The 20888-nt window shown below is 32.6% G+C and overlaps 2 protein-coding genes across 2 annotated transcripts; both read right to left on the bottom strand.

Moving 5' to 3' along the window:
- Positions 1-267: 267 nt before the first annotated feature.
- Positions 268-8328, bottom strand: LOC110619507 (sec1 family domain-containing protein MIP3). Its single transcript, XM_021763010.2, has 7 exons — positions 7922-8328; positions 6142-6285; positions 5510-5659; positions 3125-3628; positions 1046-2587; positions 904-972; positions 268-510 (listed from the first exon to the last, which is right to left on the bottom strand). Exons 1-7 carry the CDS (start codon positions 7967-7969, stop codon positions 382-384), a joined length of 2586 nt encoding a protein of 861 aa, XP_021618702.1. The 5' UTR covers positions 7970-8328; the 3' UTR covers positions 268-381.
- Positions 8329-17723: 9395 nt separating this feature from the next.
- On the bottom strand, positions 17724-19869 carry LOC122723969. The gene is made up of 3 exons (XM_043958103.1): positions 19670-19869; positions 18270-18347; positions 17724-17910 (listed from the first exon to the last, which is right to left on the bottom strand). Exons 1-3 carry the CDS (start codon positions 19867-19869, stop codon positions 17724-17726), a joined length of 465 nt encoding a protein of 154 aa, XP_043814038.1.
- Positions 19870-20888: the final 1019 nt, after the last annotated feature.

The following is a 20888-nucleotide window of genomic DNA, read 5'->3' as shown; positions in this document are numbered from 1 at the left end:
GACATTTAAAAAAAATAACTTTTTTATCATTTCAAGGATAAATTAAGCCTTTTAACAAAAAAAAAAAAAAAATCTATTTTAACCTAAAACTGAACCGAATCAATCATATCCTATTTTAGTTATTTTAAGACTATTTTAGTCAAATAATTATTTAACCAATTTCGATCCAATTCCGATTAACAAATCACAACCATATCCACTTTGCCCCATGCAAAACGCAAAAAGCACATCTGCTGAATGCTCCCCCAAACTATTTAAACGAATCGGTTCAAAAAGAAAAGAGGAAAAAAGTTCTTTATATGAAAGAAATGATAATGTTAATGAATTTTATTTCTTTTCTTTTTCTTTTTTTTTTTGCCCTTATTTTCCACTCATACATCATCACAAGTAACTATACTGCCCCATCAATAAATCAAACATGTTGTCAGGAGTTAAAAGTGTTGTTCCCCCAACCATCAATTCCAAGTCAGGCCTTCCGCTTTCAGATATTGCCTCCCAAGCTTCCCGTACCTTACAAAGGATAAAAGAAATGAACATAGCTGAGTAGAATGTTAAAGTTAAGCCAAAAGAATCAAAATGATTCATCAAGCCGATGTCTTTGATGCAAAATATCAAGTAGAAAATCATTCTGTATGGTTTATCAGTAATATCATGGCTTCAAATACAGGACAAAGAACATGTAACAGTCCATCTAAATCTGCCCAAAGTAACTTTTTGGATCTCACTTTCCACTTATCCAAAATGGTTATGGTAGTTATAAGCTAGCTAGTAATTTCTATTTATATATATATAACTATCTTTTTCCTTGCACTTTGGATGTGGGACAGGATCCCACAGAACAGCACCGATTGAACCAGGAAAAAATAAAAAAAAGAAGTTACAGAAAGCCCATGAAATTCATACCTCAGTGCCATTGATGCCTCCAACGACAAAAACCAATATTACATTTTGGTCTGCAAGACTTGGTTTTGCCTGCAAAATACAAAAATCAAGTTCAGCATATTACGGGAAGAATCATCTACTTATATATGGGAGTGCAACTTGCCTGTCCGAGACCAAATCTTCCGAAGCCACTTTTAAAAAGTCGCCCCACAGTAGAGGAATGGTACTCCAACCCAGGTACTTCATTTTTGCTCAAGACACTTCTTAGGATCTTATAGAGTAAGCCTTTATTTGAATCAGGATCACCACTTAAGTTGTTTTCCAAATAGAATGTGCCTTCTCTTAATGGTACGTTCCTCCTTTTCAGAGAAGATAACTTGTGAAGATATTTGAAAAGGCTATCCACCCTATCACGCAACTCCAGCCTCAGCTGCATGTCATCATATTGTTGTTCCTTTATGTTCTTATTATCTTCTTCTTCTTCATCACCCCATTTGCCCCACTGATCATCATCAAAATCATCAATATCTAACTTATCTGGTGATGTTTCTTTAGTTTCTTGCAATTTTTTCCTGTTGTGGTTGGCCTCAAGTTCTTCTGTTAGACCGTGCAGAAACTTGAGCTTTGATGCTGTCGCATTTTCAAGGATTGCATCCAGAACAGCTTCTTTCAGAAAATGCTCCTCTTCCCAAGAAAAAGGACCACCAGAACCAGAAGTAGGGAAATTCTCACCAGCTAAAATATATCCGACAATCATAAGGAACAGAGCATCTTGAAATGAAAGTAATGCTTGCAAGCTTTTCTGTCCACTGGCTGCCAACACTGTACTCTTATGGATAAGGTCGCCAATTTGAGCCGCAAGACTCTGGCTTGTATCTCCAGCACTTGCGCTCAATATTTTTTCAGCACTAATGAATGCATCCCATCTGGCACAATGTGATTCATCAAGGGCAACTAGTACAGCTGCTGCTAGCTGAATAATTCCTTTGTTTCTGATTAATGATGATTGGCTTCTCGCTAATGCTTCAATCATGGGATTCATCTCTGATTTTGTAGCAAAACCAGGACGAGTTTTCACATTAATAGTAATGTTTTCCCGGCGCAAAGTTTCTTGAAGCCACTTCCTTACCAGTAATGATCCATCTTTTGTTCTTCTGTCAAATATAGCTTCCATATAAGGTGTTCCACGAAAAGTTTCAATAGAAACAAAGGACCCATTAAGCAGCTGAATCTCAGAGAGAGGGGACTTCTCATCCTGACCTTTATTGCAAAGGTTAACCAAGTTTACACTTTGATGAGCAGAGTTATTGTCATCCCACCCTGCTAGAAAAGCTGCAATCCTTTCTAAAAGTTGAGAATTATTTATTTCAGAAGCTCCTTCTCTTAATATGTTGGCAAGTGGTATCTCAACATTAAGAGGAGTACGCTCTACGTTAGAAGGACCAAGTTTGACTTGGGTTTGTGAGCCTTTCACATGGGAATAAGATGTTGTTCTTTCTCTTCGGGGCAGTGATGAAAACATGCGATCAATCAGTGAATCACCATGACAGCATGGAGTAAGGAGATCAAGTGTCCGATCAATGAGTAAAAGCCCAGCAGAACGTTTACGGCGGCCTACATCATAAAGACTTGACATGTCTGTCATAATCTTTCCAACAGTTTTTGATAGATCCCCAAGGGAATATATTTCCATTTTCAGGTCCATCTACAAATTTTAGAAAAGAAACCTTTGTCACCAGACTGGGAAAAAAAATAAAATAAGCAGAAGGAAGAAAACATACAAATTTCCACTAGTTGACTATTCTTTTAAAGAAACCCTACAGTCATAAGCATGTACAGGAAACAAATGCTTCCAATAATGCAAATATTAGGCATTTACATTCCTTTCCTTCACAATTGCAGATGGCTATTCTATAATGTAGACACATTGCTGAATCACATAATTCCTTATGTTGTGTTACTCTCTATATTACTTGGTTCACTATTATAAAACCTATATGCGCAGTGCAAATAATTTTTCAAAAGTACATATATGAGAGTAAACTTTGAATTTAAGAGTATAAAGATCTCAACTTTCACAGGATCCAATTTTTTTCCAATTGTGATCATATCTACAAGTGTAATATATTTGAGGATAGAGATATTAGCTTAAACAACTAAAGATAATAAATACAAGTAAAAACAAATTTATACAAGCAAGTGAACAAAATGTCTAGGTTTAAGCATGTATAGAACTTATCACCTTTGCAGCTAGATGGTAAAGAAAATGTGCTGTGAGAAGTGCGCCAGGTGGGACATCGTCGCCATAAGGAGGCACTCCAGAACTTATGGAAGGCAACCCCTGACTAATTGAATCCTCGTGGTCCATTGATAAGCATGCCTCAGCAACTGAACCCTCTGAAGGCAAGACAAAGACTCTAGGTGATAAGGGACAAAAAATCATGGGGAAGTGATGCACTGAAACAACCAACTTGTGCCCTGCATCTTCCAGATACTCGTCATCTCCAGAAAAAATTTTGGCTCCTGAAGCTGCTCCAAGGTGAGGGGCTTCCTCCTCACTGGATGTGAGATGTGACCACCCTTCATCTTCAAAGTTTGTATTTTCTTGGAAGTCACTATCTTTTGAGAGTCCAGATTTTGTTCCGCTTTTCTTAATAAGTTCCTCATAATCTTGAAGAAGCAAGGATTCATATTCACGGAATGCATCAGGTCCCAGAGGTGAATCAGGATATGCTGAATGAGCTATCTACAATTGGCAAATACACCTTCTTTTCAACCAAGAAGAATAAGCAACAGAGGAAGAATAAGCAAGAACTGATAGCCAAAGATCTTTAGAAGATTCTTTTTAAAAAAAACTTTTTGTTTAAGACTTGTTTTCAATATTTGATTTCATATTAAATTCAGAATTCCACAGGTTATGTAAACTAATGTAGCCTCATTAGAGCACCCTACTTTTTTTTTTTTTTTTCCCTTTTGTTATTCCTTAAATCCCATAGGTTTGATCCCATAGAAAAAAGAGGGAAAAATAATATAACTAACTAAATAAATAAATAAAAATGAAGTAAAATAATCCAGATTCCAAATGAACAAATTCAAACTTGTAAAAAATCTTTATGCTTCGTGAAGAATGAAGGCAAAAGGTTGGTTGAGAAAGAACTCTTGTTCTTATTATAAAATCGTGGTTGGACTAGCATATGTTTTGTAAAAATAAGAATCTTCTCCAAAAAAAGAAAACGAAAGTATTCAATTGAAAAATGAAAACATAACTGAATTTGCCCTAGTTACTTTTCGGGATGGAGTGGATGAAGGGAAGATCTTCTCGAACAAGAAAAAGGACCCAATGACTTTGAAAGAATTGAATAAGGCATATGAACTCTGGAAAACAGGCTACTGACAAATCAAGTCTGTTATAATTCTGGCAAATTGGTCATTTTCCTTCTTCTTTGGTTATTAACTGTACTTGGCATTTCAAAGAAAATAGCAGTTTTCCCTCTTCTACACAAGATTAGTGAGAAAGGGATGCCAATGTTTTTAACTCAAAGATACAATCAAAAGGCCAGATAAATAAAATGGACAATGGAAGAAAACCATTGTACTGAAAAGCACAAAATTATTGAGATTAAAAAATATTTACAGTAGTTATCCTCCACAATTTTATGAACCATTAATAGGGAAAAACTCTTTTGTTTATTTTAAACAAATCCAAACAATTTAAAATAATCCTATTAGGTATACAGCGGGGAAAGTGATTACTTGCTCCTATAAAAGGGGGAAAAATAATTCTTCAATTGCCAATGCTGCTAATAGATAATGTATATCCATATGCATAGAAGCAATGAGAAAGACACTCTAACTTTACGAAGCCTTTGTCACATGAGTGCTACAGGCTGCATATACCAGTACTGATGATCCAGCCCCATCTAGATCTAATTCTCCATTAAGAAGTTGTTAAGCATATTATCCTGATTTTTCTCCATCCATTTCAATACTTGCCTCCTTTTTGTCCTTTTCAAACATTCAACATGTATTGAAATTGAATCCCATCACATTATTTGTTGTAGGAGGCCAAACAATCTAAAGAATTCCCCTCATCTTATCTTCATAGGCATCAAGAAACCCTTTCAGAAGCCAGCCTTGTTTTCTTATTTTATTTTCTCCCCTCCTCAGCCTTTTGATCAGAAACAGATAATTTTAATTTTTTATTCCTCAAATGCGATCAATAAACATAAGAGGGCAACAACTGAAGGAAAAGGAGAAAAGATGAAGGGAGGGGCGTTGTTCTCATGTCAGAGCAAGAAAATGAGAATTGCCTTCATCTCTCACGTAGCTTTCAGTCATATACAATTTATTGAAAATTAAACTCAGGGCAGGATATTGATGATCAAATATACGATGTTTCCCAAACTTATTTAGATATATAAAGTAATAGTATGGAAAATAGATTCTAAACACAGATTACAAAACATGAATGAGAGTAGCAAGCAAAAGAATAAGCTAGCAAGTTCATCACTTGTAGATGGCATAGGAAACTAGAGCAAAACAACTAGCCCACTCCAGTTCAATGGAATTCAATCAATAAACAAAAGGAAAACCAAAGCAAACAAAAACTATAATGCCAGTGAAGTACCTCTGAGATGGATGTGTATACTGTAAAATGTTGAACATATTGATGTGTGCTTAGACAACGTAAGATATACCGATGTGCATCACTGAGCAGACGGGATGTAATAACAACAATTTTGGTTGCAGGATCAGAATTTGCACTCCAATTAACTACCTGGATAAATAAACAGTATAGATTATTACAACCTTCTGAGGTTCTAGATTAAAATACTCAAATGAAATTATATCAGTTTCACATCAGAAATGAAAAACTGGCAACATGGAGGATTATGGATGGCATCTAATGCTATATTACCCCTTTTCTTTGTTCACTTATTCTGCTCATGTTCTATGTATAGCATGCCTTAATACTAAAATGGTAAAACTTTTCCATCTTATGCATAAACCATTTGATCAGTAAGACTATTACATTGAAAAAATAAAAGTGGCAACTTTGTTCATTTCATGCGGTTTTTCATCTACTGTTTACCATTTTTACATGCTAAAAATATCCTTCTATATTTGCACACATTATACACTTTATTACCATGTATTGATGAATCACAATATTTTTCTCAATTTTTGTCTTTTGTCTTCTTTGTCAAGCAAAATTTTCATATGATATGGTGAAACAAACAGCAAAATGAAAATCCTCACCACATCAAGGGAACACAGGTTTTCAAGGCTACAAACAGCTCGAACTCCAAGGTCTAATAACTTAGAAAAGACTCCAGCATATTGGAAACTCTCTGTGCATCCAGAATCCAGGTAAAGAATGGCACCTTCAATATTTTCTGATATCTAAAAAGCAATTAGAGGAAATGAATCTTAAAGGAAACTTTACAAAAAATGGATAAACAGTGTGATCATTTATAAGAAATTATAAAGTTAGGAAGGCAAGGGGATGATCCCAATCATTGTAAGTATAGACACGTAAGCATACATGTGAAGCCCTTTAAATAGAAAAGAAAGGGAAAATTGAAACTAAGTAGAAATAGCTCCTAATATACAAGGTATTCACAAATAGCCAAAAACATGATGCTGAAATTTTTTTTTTTTTTTTTTTTTGAAAAACAAAGAACAAAGCAGTGTTCTCATAAATTAAATTGAACTCCCTGGGTACTCGGATGATATATTTTACATAATACAAAAGCAATAATAATCAGGAGAATACAAAGTATGCACGATGCATGATCCCAAAAAAAAAAAGTATGCATGATGCTAGGATCAAAATGTTTAAATGAATAATTATTAGAGACAGCCAGAAACCAGATTTCAGCATATAAGGGAAAATAATCATTACAACTCAATACAGCCTCAATAAAGTTCCAGTTTGAGTGACAACTATTTAATTTTTTTTACCTCCATTCTACTTGGTTTTCAGGACCACATTTCAAAAAGATTTAAACATGCTCAATTCTTCTCAACTACTCACCCCAAGTCATCCTCAGTCTTCTCAAGTTTTATTCAAATTTTCCTCTTGGCCATGCTCTATTAATTGTACAGGAGCATCTGTTGTTCTATATGAGATATGGTCAAAACCATGGCAAACCAACCCCTCCCTCAACTCATCCTCAATAATAGTTCACTCTCCTAAAATGCACTAATTTTCAATCCAATCCTTTCCCACATTTCCCACATCCATTTGTTATCCACATCTTTATCACAATCATTTAATAGTCAAGCCAGTTTTTCACTAGCAACCACTCACTGCCATGTGTCATAGACAACTGGCTTGCAGTCTTTTACAATTCTCCTTCAAACTGGGAAAGGATTCTATGATCACGCAGGACACCTTTGGACTTCTCTCCTTAGTCCTACAATCATCCTTTTTCTTCCCATTCCTTAGAGTAATAAAACCAACATAAATAAGCAATCACTTTGCAGGACTTCTATTGCATCTAATTTACTCAAAATCACTCAACATAGCATAATTTTAAGTTACAATGTATATAGTCTATTTTGGTATCAGTAATAGTCCAGTTGAAAGGTGGTACTCCATTTCTCCTATTCCTGGTTAACCTAAGATTGGTTACAGCACCACAAGAAGAAAAAAAAAATAAAATTAAAAAAAAAAAAAAAAAGAAAGAACAACAACAACAAGGCTTTCTTATGATTGTGAGTTCATCAATGACTAGAGCACAAGATTAAATGCCACAAAAGCTGATCCTTGGCGGGTCCTGACACTAGTGGCAGCATATTCTTACATGGTTCACAAGTTTCTACCAAAACCCATTTGATACTTTCACATCTTCATGGACTTTGTTGAGACCCACAAGCCCTTTGTGGCCAAATTATGGCACCCACCATTAATACTCCATAACAAAACTACTCAAATTAACAGCTGGAATAGACATGAAAACCTCATCTTCCAAAATAGAATAAGGAATTCCACATTCTTATCAGTATTTGAGAACAGCAATAAAAATGAACTTACTTGGTTAAAGGAATCAAGGCATGCTTTGGCGACATCGGCCAAAGCCATTTGTAAAGCACAAATAGCTTTGGTTCAGAGATCGAAAATCGAAATTAAATGATGGAAGGAACAGGTCTCGCCTATGAGAATTGGAGCATTTGGTTGGATTTGAGTGACAGAGCAAATGGAGAAATCACGTTCCTCAGAGGGGATACAAGTTCAAGATATCGATTCAATCCGAAAAATGAATCAACATTACTTGCTGAAGAAACTCAAATTGGAAACTGAAACTCCAATTTCCAACTAATATTCACCACAAATCGCCTCCCCCATTCCCACAAACAGAAGCTTGATCTGCGAAATCAGAGCAAAGGTGTGGCGGGTGCGGATCTGAAACGGCACCGATTTAATTAAAACGGAACGTTCTACAAAGAAAAAAAAAATTCTTGCGAGTTGGGCACTTCTCAAAGTGTTTTTTAAAGGGTAAATCAGGGACTCAAGTATAATATACATTTTTTTAAAACAAGTCTAATTAAAATTAATATTTTTTTATTAAGACCAAATAAATTTAATTTAATTTTTATAATAATTAAATTCATGTATTTTTATTAAGGTGTTAAATTCTAATCTAATGCAATTAATATTATTTTTAAATAATAAAATATTGTTTGATATTATTACAATAAAATTAAATAAACTTATATTACTAATTATTTTTAAAATTGATGAATTTTATTTTTTCACTTTCATATGGACATATTAGTAAATTAATAAATATTTAAAAAAAAAACTTATAATTTAGGATGGAGGAAAAAGAAAAGAAGGAGGTATCAAAGTTAACCCTTTAAATTAAAAGAATTTGTTCGAGTCGTATTCGATTTAAATCGAAAAAATTGACCGAATTTAATTAATTTAAAATTTTAATTTAATTTTTTATTCATTTCAGTTTAGTTCGATTTTTAATTTTAAAATTTTCAGTTATTTTGGATCTGTTCAGTTTTGATCAGAAAAAAATCAAAAAAATTAAATCAAACCGATTAGTGATAATAATATATTATTTTTAATAATATAGAGATTAAATTGTATTAAAATTAAAATATTCTAATTAAATTTTAAAATATTAAAAATAAAGTGTAAAAAATAAAAAATTATTAAAAATTTAAATCAATCAAACCGAATCAAATTAAATTAAATCAGATTTAATTTGATTTCTAATCAAAATCGATTTGATTTGATTTTTATAAATACTAAAATTTTAATTTTTAATTTATTCAGTTCAGTTTGATTCAAAATCGAACCGATCGAATACTCGCGTGCTCTCAAATTTTTTACGGTCATTTTGATCAAAATAGATGGGTTAATTATTTAAATAATATAAAAATAAAAACTATTAATATAATGTGAATTTAAAATTAATTACTAAAATAATGTTAGCTTCTAAAAATGTCACTTCTAATATCATGTTTAGAGATGAAAAAAAGAAAGTGATCTTAGTGGCATTTACGTGGCATTTTCAATGTCTACGTCAGATACAGATTAATACAGTAAAAAAACCACTATCAGTAATGTTTTCAGTGATATCAGGCATTGAAAACGCCAATAACGCTGGCATTTTTAGCGTCTATCGCCCTCCTTTCCAAGGACGTGGCAGGTGACTTTGAAGAGGGAACTGTTTTCGGCCTGCGAATAAAGCTTCCAACCCCATAAATTTCTACTCAGCTGAAATTTATTGCTGCAAAATAGAGTGCAAAAGTAGAGAGATATGCTTTCAAATTTTTTCTTTTATTAAAGTTTCATTTCAATTCTCAAAGTTTTATAATATAGTTTTATTTTATTTATATATATAGAACTTAGAATTACAATTTATCAATAATCATCAACTTGATACGTCTTCATTCTAAAGTATTAAAGATACATATTTTTATTTCGTTCATTTATTAAATTATTAATAATAATAATATCTTTATTATTATTAATTATACTAATGTGTTTTTAGTTCATTAATATGACATAGCACATCAATAACATTTTTTTTTTGTGTGACCCAATAAACTCATATTATTTGACAATAGATCCAGTCCTACGAGTCCCATAAATCATAATCAGCTTTTAGCAAGATATTATGACTACCCAACTAATATAAGGATCGATAGTCCGATAAAATCTAATAAATAGAACATGTATTAATCCATTTGTCACACGATATCTAGTTTGAACATAAGTTATGGTCAATGTCAAACTTATAATGTTCAAACTTATGATTTCTCGATCTCTAAGTAAACTGATAAAATCAAATGATATTGATCACACTATCAATTCATTTGAGCACGGCCATACATTTCTCAGTCTCACTTATCGAAGGGCCTAGAAGATATCTCTCCCAAAGAGAGGGACAGATTCTATCTTGATTGTTCAATATTCTCTACATAATTTCTATCATGCTCAATCATAACCTTTATAATTGTCCGATTAAAGACAATGTTTGGTTATATCAAAACATAACGGCCCTTATGTTGGAAACTATGACAATCTCAAGTCAAATGATAAATTTTATAATTTATTTATTTGATATATATATGTAGAATTTGGAACTGCAATTTGTTATTGATTTTTAATTTCAAATGTCTTTATTTTGAAGCATTAAAGGTACATCATTTTAATTTTTTATTTCATTTGAAAAATTTATATTTTGATCTCTATAAATTTTAAAATGTTCCATGATAATAATTTATTAAAATTTTTGTTATTTCATATTATAAAATGATTTGGTAATAATTTAAAAAAATGTTAAATTATTATGAAAAATTGCTAGGAAAAAATTTGATGGACTTGAAAAAATATGCATGTTAAAGCATTAAACATTATGTTTAATGGTTTTTGTGGAGATAAAATTATATGTAGAGATAGGTGCTAAATAAATATTTAAGATGAAAAATGTGTTAGTTTATGTGAAATTTTAAATTTATTTTTTTTTATCTTATTGTTATTTTATTTCTATGATTTTATATGGTACAATGAGAATGTTAACTTATTGTATTTCTAATAATTTATTTTGATTTCATTTTATTGATTGTAATTATACTTGAATCACAAATATATCGGATAAAAGTGATTACATGTTTGTAATACAGCTTGAATCATACAATTGCATAACCGTCAACAATATTTTATGCAACCAGACCCTCTTAATCCAGGTTTGCTAAATATTCATCAATTAGAATTTATTCAACATTATCAAGTTTGCAAATATGTAAATTTCTATAATTTTACAAAAAATAAATAATAATATTATTTTTAATTTAATCAATTGTCAGGATGTTGTACAATAAGTAGCTAATGCTCAAATATATACAAGTGTGAATATTTAATTAATTCCATATTTACGATCTTTGAATTTTTATACAATTACAAGTATAGGGTTAATTGAGGCTGATCATGTTGTGATCACTGCTTTAGTTGAGTGTTGGAGGCCAGAAACTCATACATTTCACCTTGAATATCGATCAAACAACTATAACATTACAAGATATTGCAATTATAATTTGTCTGCCTATTGGTGTCCAACTAGTAACATGATATTTTAAGTATAATTAGGGGGCTTTATGTGGTCGATTATTAGGAATAATTCCTCTACAATGTGTCATACATAGATCTTGAATTTCTATGGCACGGTTGACAAAACATTTTTATGATATTCCAAAAGGTACAATGGATTTTGTAGTACGTTCCATACTAAGATATCTTGGAGGTCTCATATTTATTAGGAAGATTAACAATTTCGTTCATCTAATATTTTTGCCACTATTGGAGGATCTATAAACTACAGGGACTTTTAGTTGGCGAAAGTTTATCTAGCATGGTCGTACAAAAAAATTTGTCATGCAACTAATCCAACGACATCTCAAATTGGAGGTTATATGATGCTTTTGTAACTATGGGTATGGAAAAGAATTTCTATAATTGCTCTATAGATCCATACACCATTATCTTTGACTACAGGTAAATTATATGGATTTAGATATTGTTTACATATATTAATTAATAAATATTTTTTAATAATAATAAGTATAAATTTTGATTGTTTTGTATATTTTTTAATTAAGTAGAAAGCTCAATCAAGGACAGCTCAAACACCTAAACATTTGTTAGGGCAACTACGACTACAATTAGATCAATAACGTCCACATTAGGTAATATAAATGTAAATAAAAAATCTTATGTATATTTAATTAAATTTTTTTTTATTGTTTCCTTTAATACCCTTTGTGTGAGTTGTAGATAATTTGGGAACCATATCAATCAATTGAGAATGATTAGCTCGATTATTATTTAAATGAGATGCGTATTTGAAGATCAGTTATGCCACTTTTATGCCTCCACATCATAGAATGACATCAACTAAATTGTTGTATCTGCCAATTTGGTATGGCTCGACCAATCCCTTTGGCCCCATAGTAGGATGATTCCTTACATACTATTGATCGACGTGGTCAATTCAATAATAATTAATCGATTAGACATATATATTATATTAATATATGGAATGATCGATATATACCTGTTGCTGCTGGTCCTCTCTTACAACAACCATTAGGACCATGCTTAACATATATACAATGGTTTATCTAAAGAATAGGATTTCTCTAGAAGGTACACAGCTTGGAGTCACAATATTTTCCTTTAATTCTGAACTACTTTCCTCAATGTGGCATTTTTATATTTTATCACAAGGCTAATAATTTCTATTTCTTACAGGCTAATGAACTCCATGATATATACAACCTACCAGAATCATCCTCTCGATCTCATCCTTCGATTCGGCAGAGGGTTTTTCAGCATGTTAGGGGCAATAAATGAGGAAAATCACATATCGACTATATATTTGTCCTCCTCCTACAAAAATATCTCATGTTAATCCTCTATTCAAACAACGATGAAAGGGGAGACGAAGTATGTTAAAGAGGCATGAACCAGTTGATGTGCCACCATGAGAAAATGTACTGCAAGTCCCTCCACCATAATATGGGTATCATTTTAATCTTTAATGCGTAGTTCATCAACTAAGCGGAATTTACACACTTTAATTTTGGTAATGAAAAACAATATCATATAATTAATTTTAGTGCTACGATGGCACCATCACCAAGTGTATCTTAATTCTATGGTGTGACAATATCATATCAATATATTATACCAGCTTTTCATGCATCTCCTTCAACGCATTTTAATACAGAAGCAACTTTCTCTGCAAGACATTCTTTTAGTAACTTTTACCAATCCATCATAGGTCAACAAATTTTTAAATTTTCTTCTTTACAAGAACACCAAACTAGTGAACGGCAGAAACACAGATTTAGGAAGAGAGGGAGAAGTTGCTCCACACAGACAACAAGATGATATCCGTAGAAATCTACAGCATATAAGACGGACTCCACGTTGTAGTACAAGAGGCCACTTCAAATGGCATTTTTTTCAAGCCAATATTACTTTCGTCATTAGCTTTTAAATCACATTAAATTTATAAATTATTTTATAAATAATATTATTTTAGTAAATAACTCCAAATAAGTGATTCTTCATTAACATTAACCATCACATAATAAAATATATTAAACATACGAGTGTATGAGCAAGCGACAAGACAATAAAATCTTATCACAAGTTGAAATTGGGAGATATACTAATCGTGTGAATTCTAGTAAGGTTTACGATCAGTAAAATACTTATTTTATCTAATGATATTGTAAATTTTTATAACGATATTGTGTTAACAATTCATTTATTTATTTATTTTACATCAAAGGAAATAAATTTGAATGTTGCACGCATAATATTCTCAATTATCTAAATTCTAATGATGAAATTGCTGAGGAGTGAGTTGTCATTTTTTAGCGCTCGTCAAAGCCTATATGAAATGAATGATAACTCTTTTATAATTATGTTTACAATTCTAGAAATAGAGTTTATTAAATATTGGTAATTCACATTTATATTATATTGCCCATAGAATCTAGACTCCATTTAAATAAGTATTTTTTTAAATTATATTGTCTCTTTTAATTACTAATAATATAGAGTTATAAAAATAAAAAATAATATTTTTGATAAGATATTTATTTTCATATTTTTGTCCTGAATTGGCTTTAATAAGTTGAGATAATGTATACAAAGAAGTGGTTCGACATGTTTTTTTTTAATTGAGGTCGAAGGTTCCATTTTTACGAATGAAATACATAATTGTTTGGTAATACTTTTACCCCTTAATAGATCGATTCTGTATGAATAATTATTAAGATACATATAATTAGAAAAAAAAAATGAAGGCTGTATATCCTATTTTGAAAAAAGTAAAATTAAAAATTCTCATTTTCAACATTTTCTAAAAACATGGCTTTCATTTATCACAATGTAGCGTGCTTTTAAATTTTATTTAATTTCTTTAAAAAAAATATTTTAATCATTTCTCCAGAAATTTTAAATTTAGAGGCCCAAGGTCAATTTTATAAATTCAAGCTAAATTTAATTTTCTCATGCAAATTTACTTTTAAGTTTCCACTTCTTAATTTTTAAACCACTGTTATTTCTTTCAAAATTTATTAAACTTATCAAACTTGAAAGTCCATTTTTTTTAAGAATAATTTTACACCTAATCTAAAAAATTAGTATTCCTAAATAGTTTTTTTATTTAAATAAAATACAATGGAGTCAAAAAAGTTCACTTAAGATGTATTATCTATTAATGTATCACTCTAATAGTGATATACTTGTGTTATGTTTATGACTCATAACTCTGGTGGAATACTCTTTTCTAATTAAAGTGAAAATTTTATTTTTTTAATAAATAAAGGTTTAGATAAGGTAGATTTTATGTGTTTTCTAAGTTGGATGAGATTTCTAATTAGATTATAACGGAAGGGTTAACACTATAAATAGGAATATGATTGATAGTGTATTTGGTTTTTACCTTGCCCATTGTGGAAATTGACTTTTGCCTGTCGTGGTGTATTGTAGTTATAATAAACATATTAGGCCATTTTTAGAGGAGACTGGGAGGGAATAATTAATACATTTACCATGAACAATTTATTATAATGAGAAAGAGACTTCAATCTAATGTAAAAAAAGGCCTCTGCCCATGCAGGTGAAGACACTCTTTATAGTGTATAATGTAGGTATAGTAAATATATTAGGTTGTTTATAGAGAATAACTAATATATTTACCATGAGTAGTTTAGAGTGTGGGATTAATAGGGTATAATGGGTTGATGGGTAGATACTTGAGCTTGTGATTTTATTATGGATAGTGGAAGATGGATGCTTGTGGATGTAATCTACTTTTTATATATAAGATATGTATATTAGAAACCAAAAAAAACTTAGCATGGCACACACCACTAATCCAAAAACCCAAAACACCTATACCTAGGCTTTTACATGCTAAGTGAAAAACCTAAAGAACCAGAAAATACAGATCCAAAAGCCACAATCTTAACTAGCCAAAAACAAAACAAAACAAAACAAACAGCTAAAAGAAAACAAAGGAAGAGATAATGTAACAAAAAGCACAAGAAAACAGGAAAAAACACAGTTATAGCCAAGCAATGAAGTCCCCCCTCCTATAAACACCTTGTTTTGCAAGAGAATTAGCCACCCAATGTTGAGAGGATGAACCACATTAAAATTTTGTGTTGTTTTTTTTTATTATCTATGAGTTAATTATCGCAACAAATTAGTATTAGAGTTGAGGTTTATAGTATCAAAATATTCATGATGTCAATAATGATAAGCATAAAATTAAGGTGGAATCATGAGAGTTAGTTGTAGTACTCTTGTGATATGACCACCAAGATTTGAAAGGCTCAAGCTCAAGTACGAAAGTATGATGATTGAAGACACGCCAGGCATGTTATGGTGGGTGGATTTTGAATCAAGGTAGAAATTATTATATTTATGATTCATAATCCTAGTGGGATACTCTTTCCTAATAATCCTAGTGAGATGCTCTTTTCTGTGAAATATTTATGAGGTTTAAATAAGGTAGATCTCTTATTTATGTATTATTCATAAATTAAATGAGATTCCTAGTTTGATGAAGACTGAAGGGTCTAACACTCTAAATAGAAGTATAGTTGAAAAAGTATTTGATTTTTGGCCATTGCATAGAGGAGCTCTTACATATTGTGAAAAGGGACTCTTATCCATCATGTTATATTGTAGTTATAATAAATATATTGGGTTATTCCTAGAGGAGACTGAGAGAGAATAATCAATATATTATAGTGAGAGAGATGCTTCAGATTAAGGCGAAGAAGAGTTTTGCCCATATAGTTTGAAAGACATCCTTGTGATGTATAATGTAGTTATAATAAATATATTGGATTCTTTCTAAAGGAAACTAAGAGGAAATAACTAGTATATTTACCTAAACATTTTGTAGTGTGGGATTATAGGATGTAATGGATTGATGGGTAGATGCTTAGCTTATAATTGATTGTTTTATTATGGATAGTGGAAAATGGATACGCATAGATGTAACCCTATGTTGAGAGGGTGAACATTAAAATTTTGTATTATTCTTTTACTATTTGTGGGTTGCTTATCACAATAATTTATGTGTTCCTATAACTGTTTTAATTAATTTATTTGTTTAGTTAAATACAATAAACCAATATCATAATTTAAATTTCATTAAACATTAATTTATTATGAACACAACTTTAAATTCACCTATTACATTTAGGGACGCTGTAGGGCACCTAATGGAATCCAAATTCGAAAACTTTAAAATTTAATTATTTTTTTTTGATAAAGGACTAATTAGACTCTGTCAAGAGTTTTAACTAATATCGTTTGGTTAAGACGATATAAGAGAAAAGATAAGCTAAAAGCCGAAAACTCTTATTGAAAATTTTCAAATATTGAAAAGTGAGTCTCTAATAGTTAAGGAAGGCTATTTATAATAGAAAAAAATCCCTAATATGCAAAATTATAAAAATATTCAAAAAATAATTAAAATGTAAAATTATCCCCTAAACGATAGAATTTCCATATCAAACTTTGTGACTAGGCCTGCAGCTCTCGTCACACTTTTGAAAATCGTGCGTTTTGAAATTTTCTTTTTGAAAAGCTATCGTGGGTCTCCATCGAACGTTGATAACAAAAGTTAGGACCGATCCAAGTCTAGCGTAAAGTCCAAGGCTAGTTGCTCCGTGTCATTCCCTTCCACTTGTAAAGAACTCGACCTCGAGTTGTCATCAGCAGGGTAGTACTGAAATAGATCCGTCACATTAAACGTCTTTGAAATTTTCATTTCATTGGGGAGGTTAAGAATATAGGCATTGTCATTAATCTTCTGAATGATCCGAAATGGACCAATCTTCTTGGCATCAAGAATTTTCTGTTCTCTACCACGCTCCTTGCGTAAATACACCATAACTTGGTCACCGACATTGAAGGACTTGAAACGCCTATGTTTATCAACTGTAGCTTTATATTTGTCATTGGCTTCTGTAAGGCATTGTTGTACCTGTTTGAAAACATTCACATGCTGCTTTGCTAAGTTGCTTGTTGCAATACTGTTGTGAGGACCTGTAGGAAGGGCAATAAGGTCAACTGTATGCGCTGGGACTTTCTTGTATACAACTGCAAACGATGACATCTTTGTAGAGCTGTGGACAACACTATTGTAAGCAAATTCTACTTGAGCAAGAGCAAGATCCCAATCAGTTTTCTTATTACTGCAGATGCAGTGCAGAAGATTGCCAAGCGTGCGGTTTACCACTTCAGTTTGTCCATTAGTTTGGGGATGGGCAGCACTGCTGTATCAAAGTTCAGTTCCAAAACGCTTCCATAAAATCACCCAGAAGTGAGCTAGAAACTTCACATCTTTGTCAGAAGTAATGGTCTTAGGGACGCCATAAAAGCGAACAACCTCCTGAAAAAACAGTTTTGCAACATGAGGAGCATCATTAGTTTTCTTGCAATGGATGAAATGCGCTATTTTAGAGAACCTGTCAATAACAACAAAAATAGAATCAGATCCATATTGAGTATGTGGAAGACCAAGAACAAAATCCATAAACAAGTCCTTCCAAGACTATGCCGGAATAGGCAGTGGAGTGTATAAGCCCGTATTCTGCGAATGACCCTTCTGAGTTTGATAAACTGAACACCTCTAGACCATTCGACCTGTATCCTTTTTTAATTTTAGCCAGTAAAAACGCTCCTTCAATCCAGCAATAGTCTTATCCGCCCAAAATGACCACTCAAACCTCCTCCATGGACCGCCCGAATCAGTTTTTTCCACAGAGAAGATTGAGGAATGCATAATCTATTCTCCATAAAAAGAAAGCCATCATGTATCAAGAACCCATCAGCAGGCTGGTGAGCCTGGACTCTAGCCCATATATCAGCAAAGTTATCATCTGTAGCATATAAATCCTTCAACCTACAACATTCTGATTAACTGTAATCAATAGAGCAGCGCTCCTACTTAAAGCATCTGCCACCTTATTACTATGGTCAGCCTTATATTTTATGACATAATAAAAGCCTCTAAAATAAGTTGCCCATCAAGAATGCATCTTATTCACATGTTTTTTAGTTTTAAAGTGGATCAAAGATTGATGATCTGTGTAAATAATAAACCCTCGCCCTATCAGATACTGTTTTTAAGTTTTAAAAGCCTGGAATACTGCATACAACTCCTGCTCATAAGTAGACCACTTCTTCCTAGCTTCATTCAGTTTCTCACTAAAGAAGGCAATAAGCCTTTTAGACTGTGACAACACTCCGTCAATCCCAACTCCACAAGCATCACATTCAACCTCAAGCAGTTTATCAAAATCGGGTAGAACAATAATAGGGGCAGAAGTAAGCTTATCTTTAATCTCTTCAAATCTCTTGTTGGCAGTGTCAGTCCAAGCAAATTTCTACACTCTCTCTTTCTTCAAGCAATCTATGATAGGGGCAACGATGCTGCTGAAATTTTTTATAAACCATCGATAAAAAGTAGTAAGGTCATGAAAGCTGCGAACTTCAAAAATAGTTTTGGGGATGGGTCAATTCCGTATTGCATCTACCTTCTTCTCATCAACATGTATTCTTTCTGTACTAATAATGAATCCCAGAAATAGAACGTGCTCTGTCATATAAATGCATTTTTTAATATTAATAACCAGCTCACTTTCTTGCAAGGCTGTCATGACTTGATGGAGATACTGTAAATATTTTTCTTCGCTGCAACTAAAAATTAAGATGTCATCAAAATAAACAACCACAAATTTGCATAAGAAAGGACGCAAAACCTGGTTCATAAGTTGCATAAAAGTGCTAGGTGCATTCGTCAAACCAAAGGGCATAACTAGCCACTCATAACAAGCCTTCCTTAGTCTTGAAGGCTGTCTTCCATTCATCTCCCTCCTTAATCCGAACTTGGTGATAGCCGCTTTTAAGATCGATCTTAGAGAAGACTTTAAACCTGGATAGCTGATCCAACATGTCTTCCATTCGTGGAATAGGAAATCGATACTAAATTGTAATTTTGTTGATGACCCTGCTATCCACACACATTCTCCAAGTCCCTCTTTCTTTAGAACTAATAGGGCAGGTACTCCGTAGGGGCTAATGCTCTCCCTAATATGCTCCTTCTTCAATAATTCTTCAATTTGTTCTTGGAGGATTTCACTCTCCTTTGGACTCATCTTGTAATGAGGCAAATTCAATAATTTTGATCTAGGAATGAGATCAATTTGATGTTGAATATCTCACAGAGGTGGAAGCTTGGAGGATTCCTCCACTAACTTAGAAAACTCTTCCAATAGCTCTTTGATGGGTGGTGGTAAAGATGGTGCATCCTCCATTACATCTTTTGCTCTTACTAATAAAGCCAGTGTGCCTCCAAATTTTTCAACTGCACCTAATAGCCTCTGCACTTCTATGGAAACAACAATAGCATTCTTCCCTTCCATTTTAGAATGTTTCGCAGAACCGGAAGGCAAAATAGTAACTTTCTTTTGATTCCATGTGAACATGTATGAATTCTCCTTCCCCTTATGCAAAGTATCAATATCGAACTGCCAAGGGTGACCTAGCAAAATTCCACAGCAATCCATATCCTCAACATCACAACTAATAGGTTCAATGTAAGATTTACCGATCAAGATAGGCACGCTGCAGATTCTGTTGACCTCAATTGTCAAATCTTCCTTAATCCATCCGACTTTGTATGGCGAAGGGTGCGGCTGTGTAGGCAACTGTAATTTTTCCACTAATTGCTTAGTTATCAGATTCTCACAACTGCAGCTATCTATAATTAGCCTGCAAATTGCCTCTCCTACTCGAAACTTTGCTTGGAAAATCTTCCTTCTTTGCGTCTCATCCTCCTGTTTTGTCGAGCATAAGATTTTCTTCACCACATAGGTGACATCTCCATCTTCAGAATCAACAATAGATCCATCATCATCATCCACTTCCTCCTCAGGTTCATCCACCTACTCAACCACATTAACTTGTCGACGATCATTATTAACTCCTCTACATTCTAGACAATTATTCGATCAATGACCATATTGTTTGTAGCGTTAACATATGTCTCTCGTTGGCTTCTAATAAGGATTGGTTCTGCATCCTTTGTCTGTTGTAGTGGTGACTGCTTTTCCCTTACTATCTCTCTTTTCTTCCATAGTATTCTGAGGATTGCTAGAATTTATAACCTTAGAAGGCTGCCCACTGTAATTGCCTCTATACTACTACGTCCCTGTCGAACTAGAATTTTTGTAATTAAAATTTCGATTATACTGCTGTCGTGGCTGCTAATCAACATGCTCTTCTACCCTTTTTGCCATCTCAATGGCGTCTGCCAAAGTGAAAATCACAGCTACTCCCATCATACAACGAATTTTGTGATTCAGGCCCCTCTGGTAATGAGCAACCTGCTGGGCTTCATTCTCACAGTTTTCACACCTCACCTGCAACCTCAAGAACTCCT

This window comes from Manihot esculenta, chromosome 7 (genome assembly GCF_001659605.2).
Source record: "Manihot esculenta cultivar AM560-2 chromosome 7, M.esculenta_v8, whole genome shotgun sequence".
In the NCBI taxonomy this organism is placed as follows: Eukaryota; Viridiplantae; Streptophyta; class Magnoliopsida; order Malpighiales; family Euphorbiaceae; genus Manihot; species Manihot esculenta.
This window is presented reverse-complemented; position numbering and strand designations above follow the sequence as displayed.

Bases quoted from the DNA above. Each gene is read 5' to 3' on its own strand.
- LOC110619507 (XM_021763010.2), bottom strand. From the start codon at position 7,969: ATGGCTTTGGCCGATGTCGCCAAAGCATGCCTTGATTCCTTTAACCAA. The intron at 3,629-5,509 runs GTACTTCACTGG...TGCCAATTGTAG, and splicing joins TATACACATCCATCTCAGAG to ATAGCTCATTCAGCATATCC. The intron at 973-1,045 runs GCAAGTTGCACT...TGTATTTTGCAG, and splicing joins GAAGATTTGGTCTCGGACAG to GCAAAACCAAGTCTTGCAGA.
- LOC122723969 (XM_043958103.1), bottom strand. From the start codon at position 19,869: ATGGAAGGGAAGAATGCTATTGTTGTTTCCATAGAAGTGCAGAGGCTA. The intron at 18,348-19,669 runs GTGAGATATTCA...AGAATGTTGTAG, and splicing joins TCCTCCAAGCTTCCACCTCT to GTTGAAGGATTTATATGCTA. The intron at 17,911-18,269 runs GTTCTTGATACA...TGTTATTGACAG, and splicing joins GCTCACCAGCCTGCTGATGG to GTTCTCTAAAATAGCGCATT.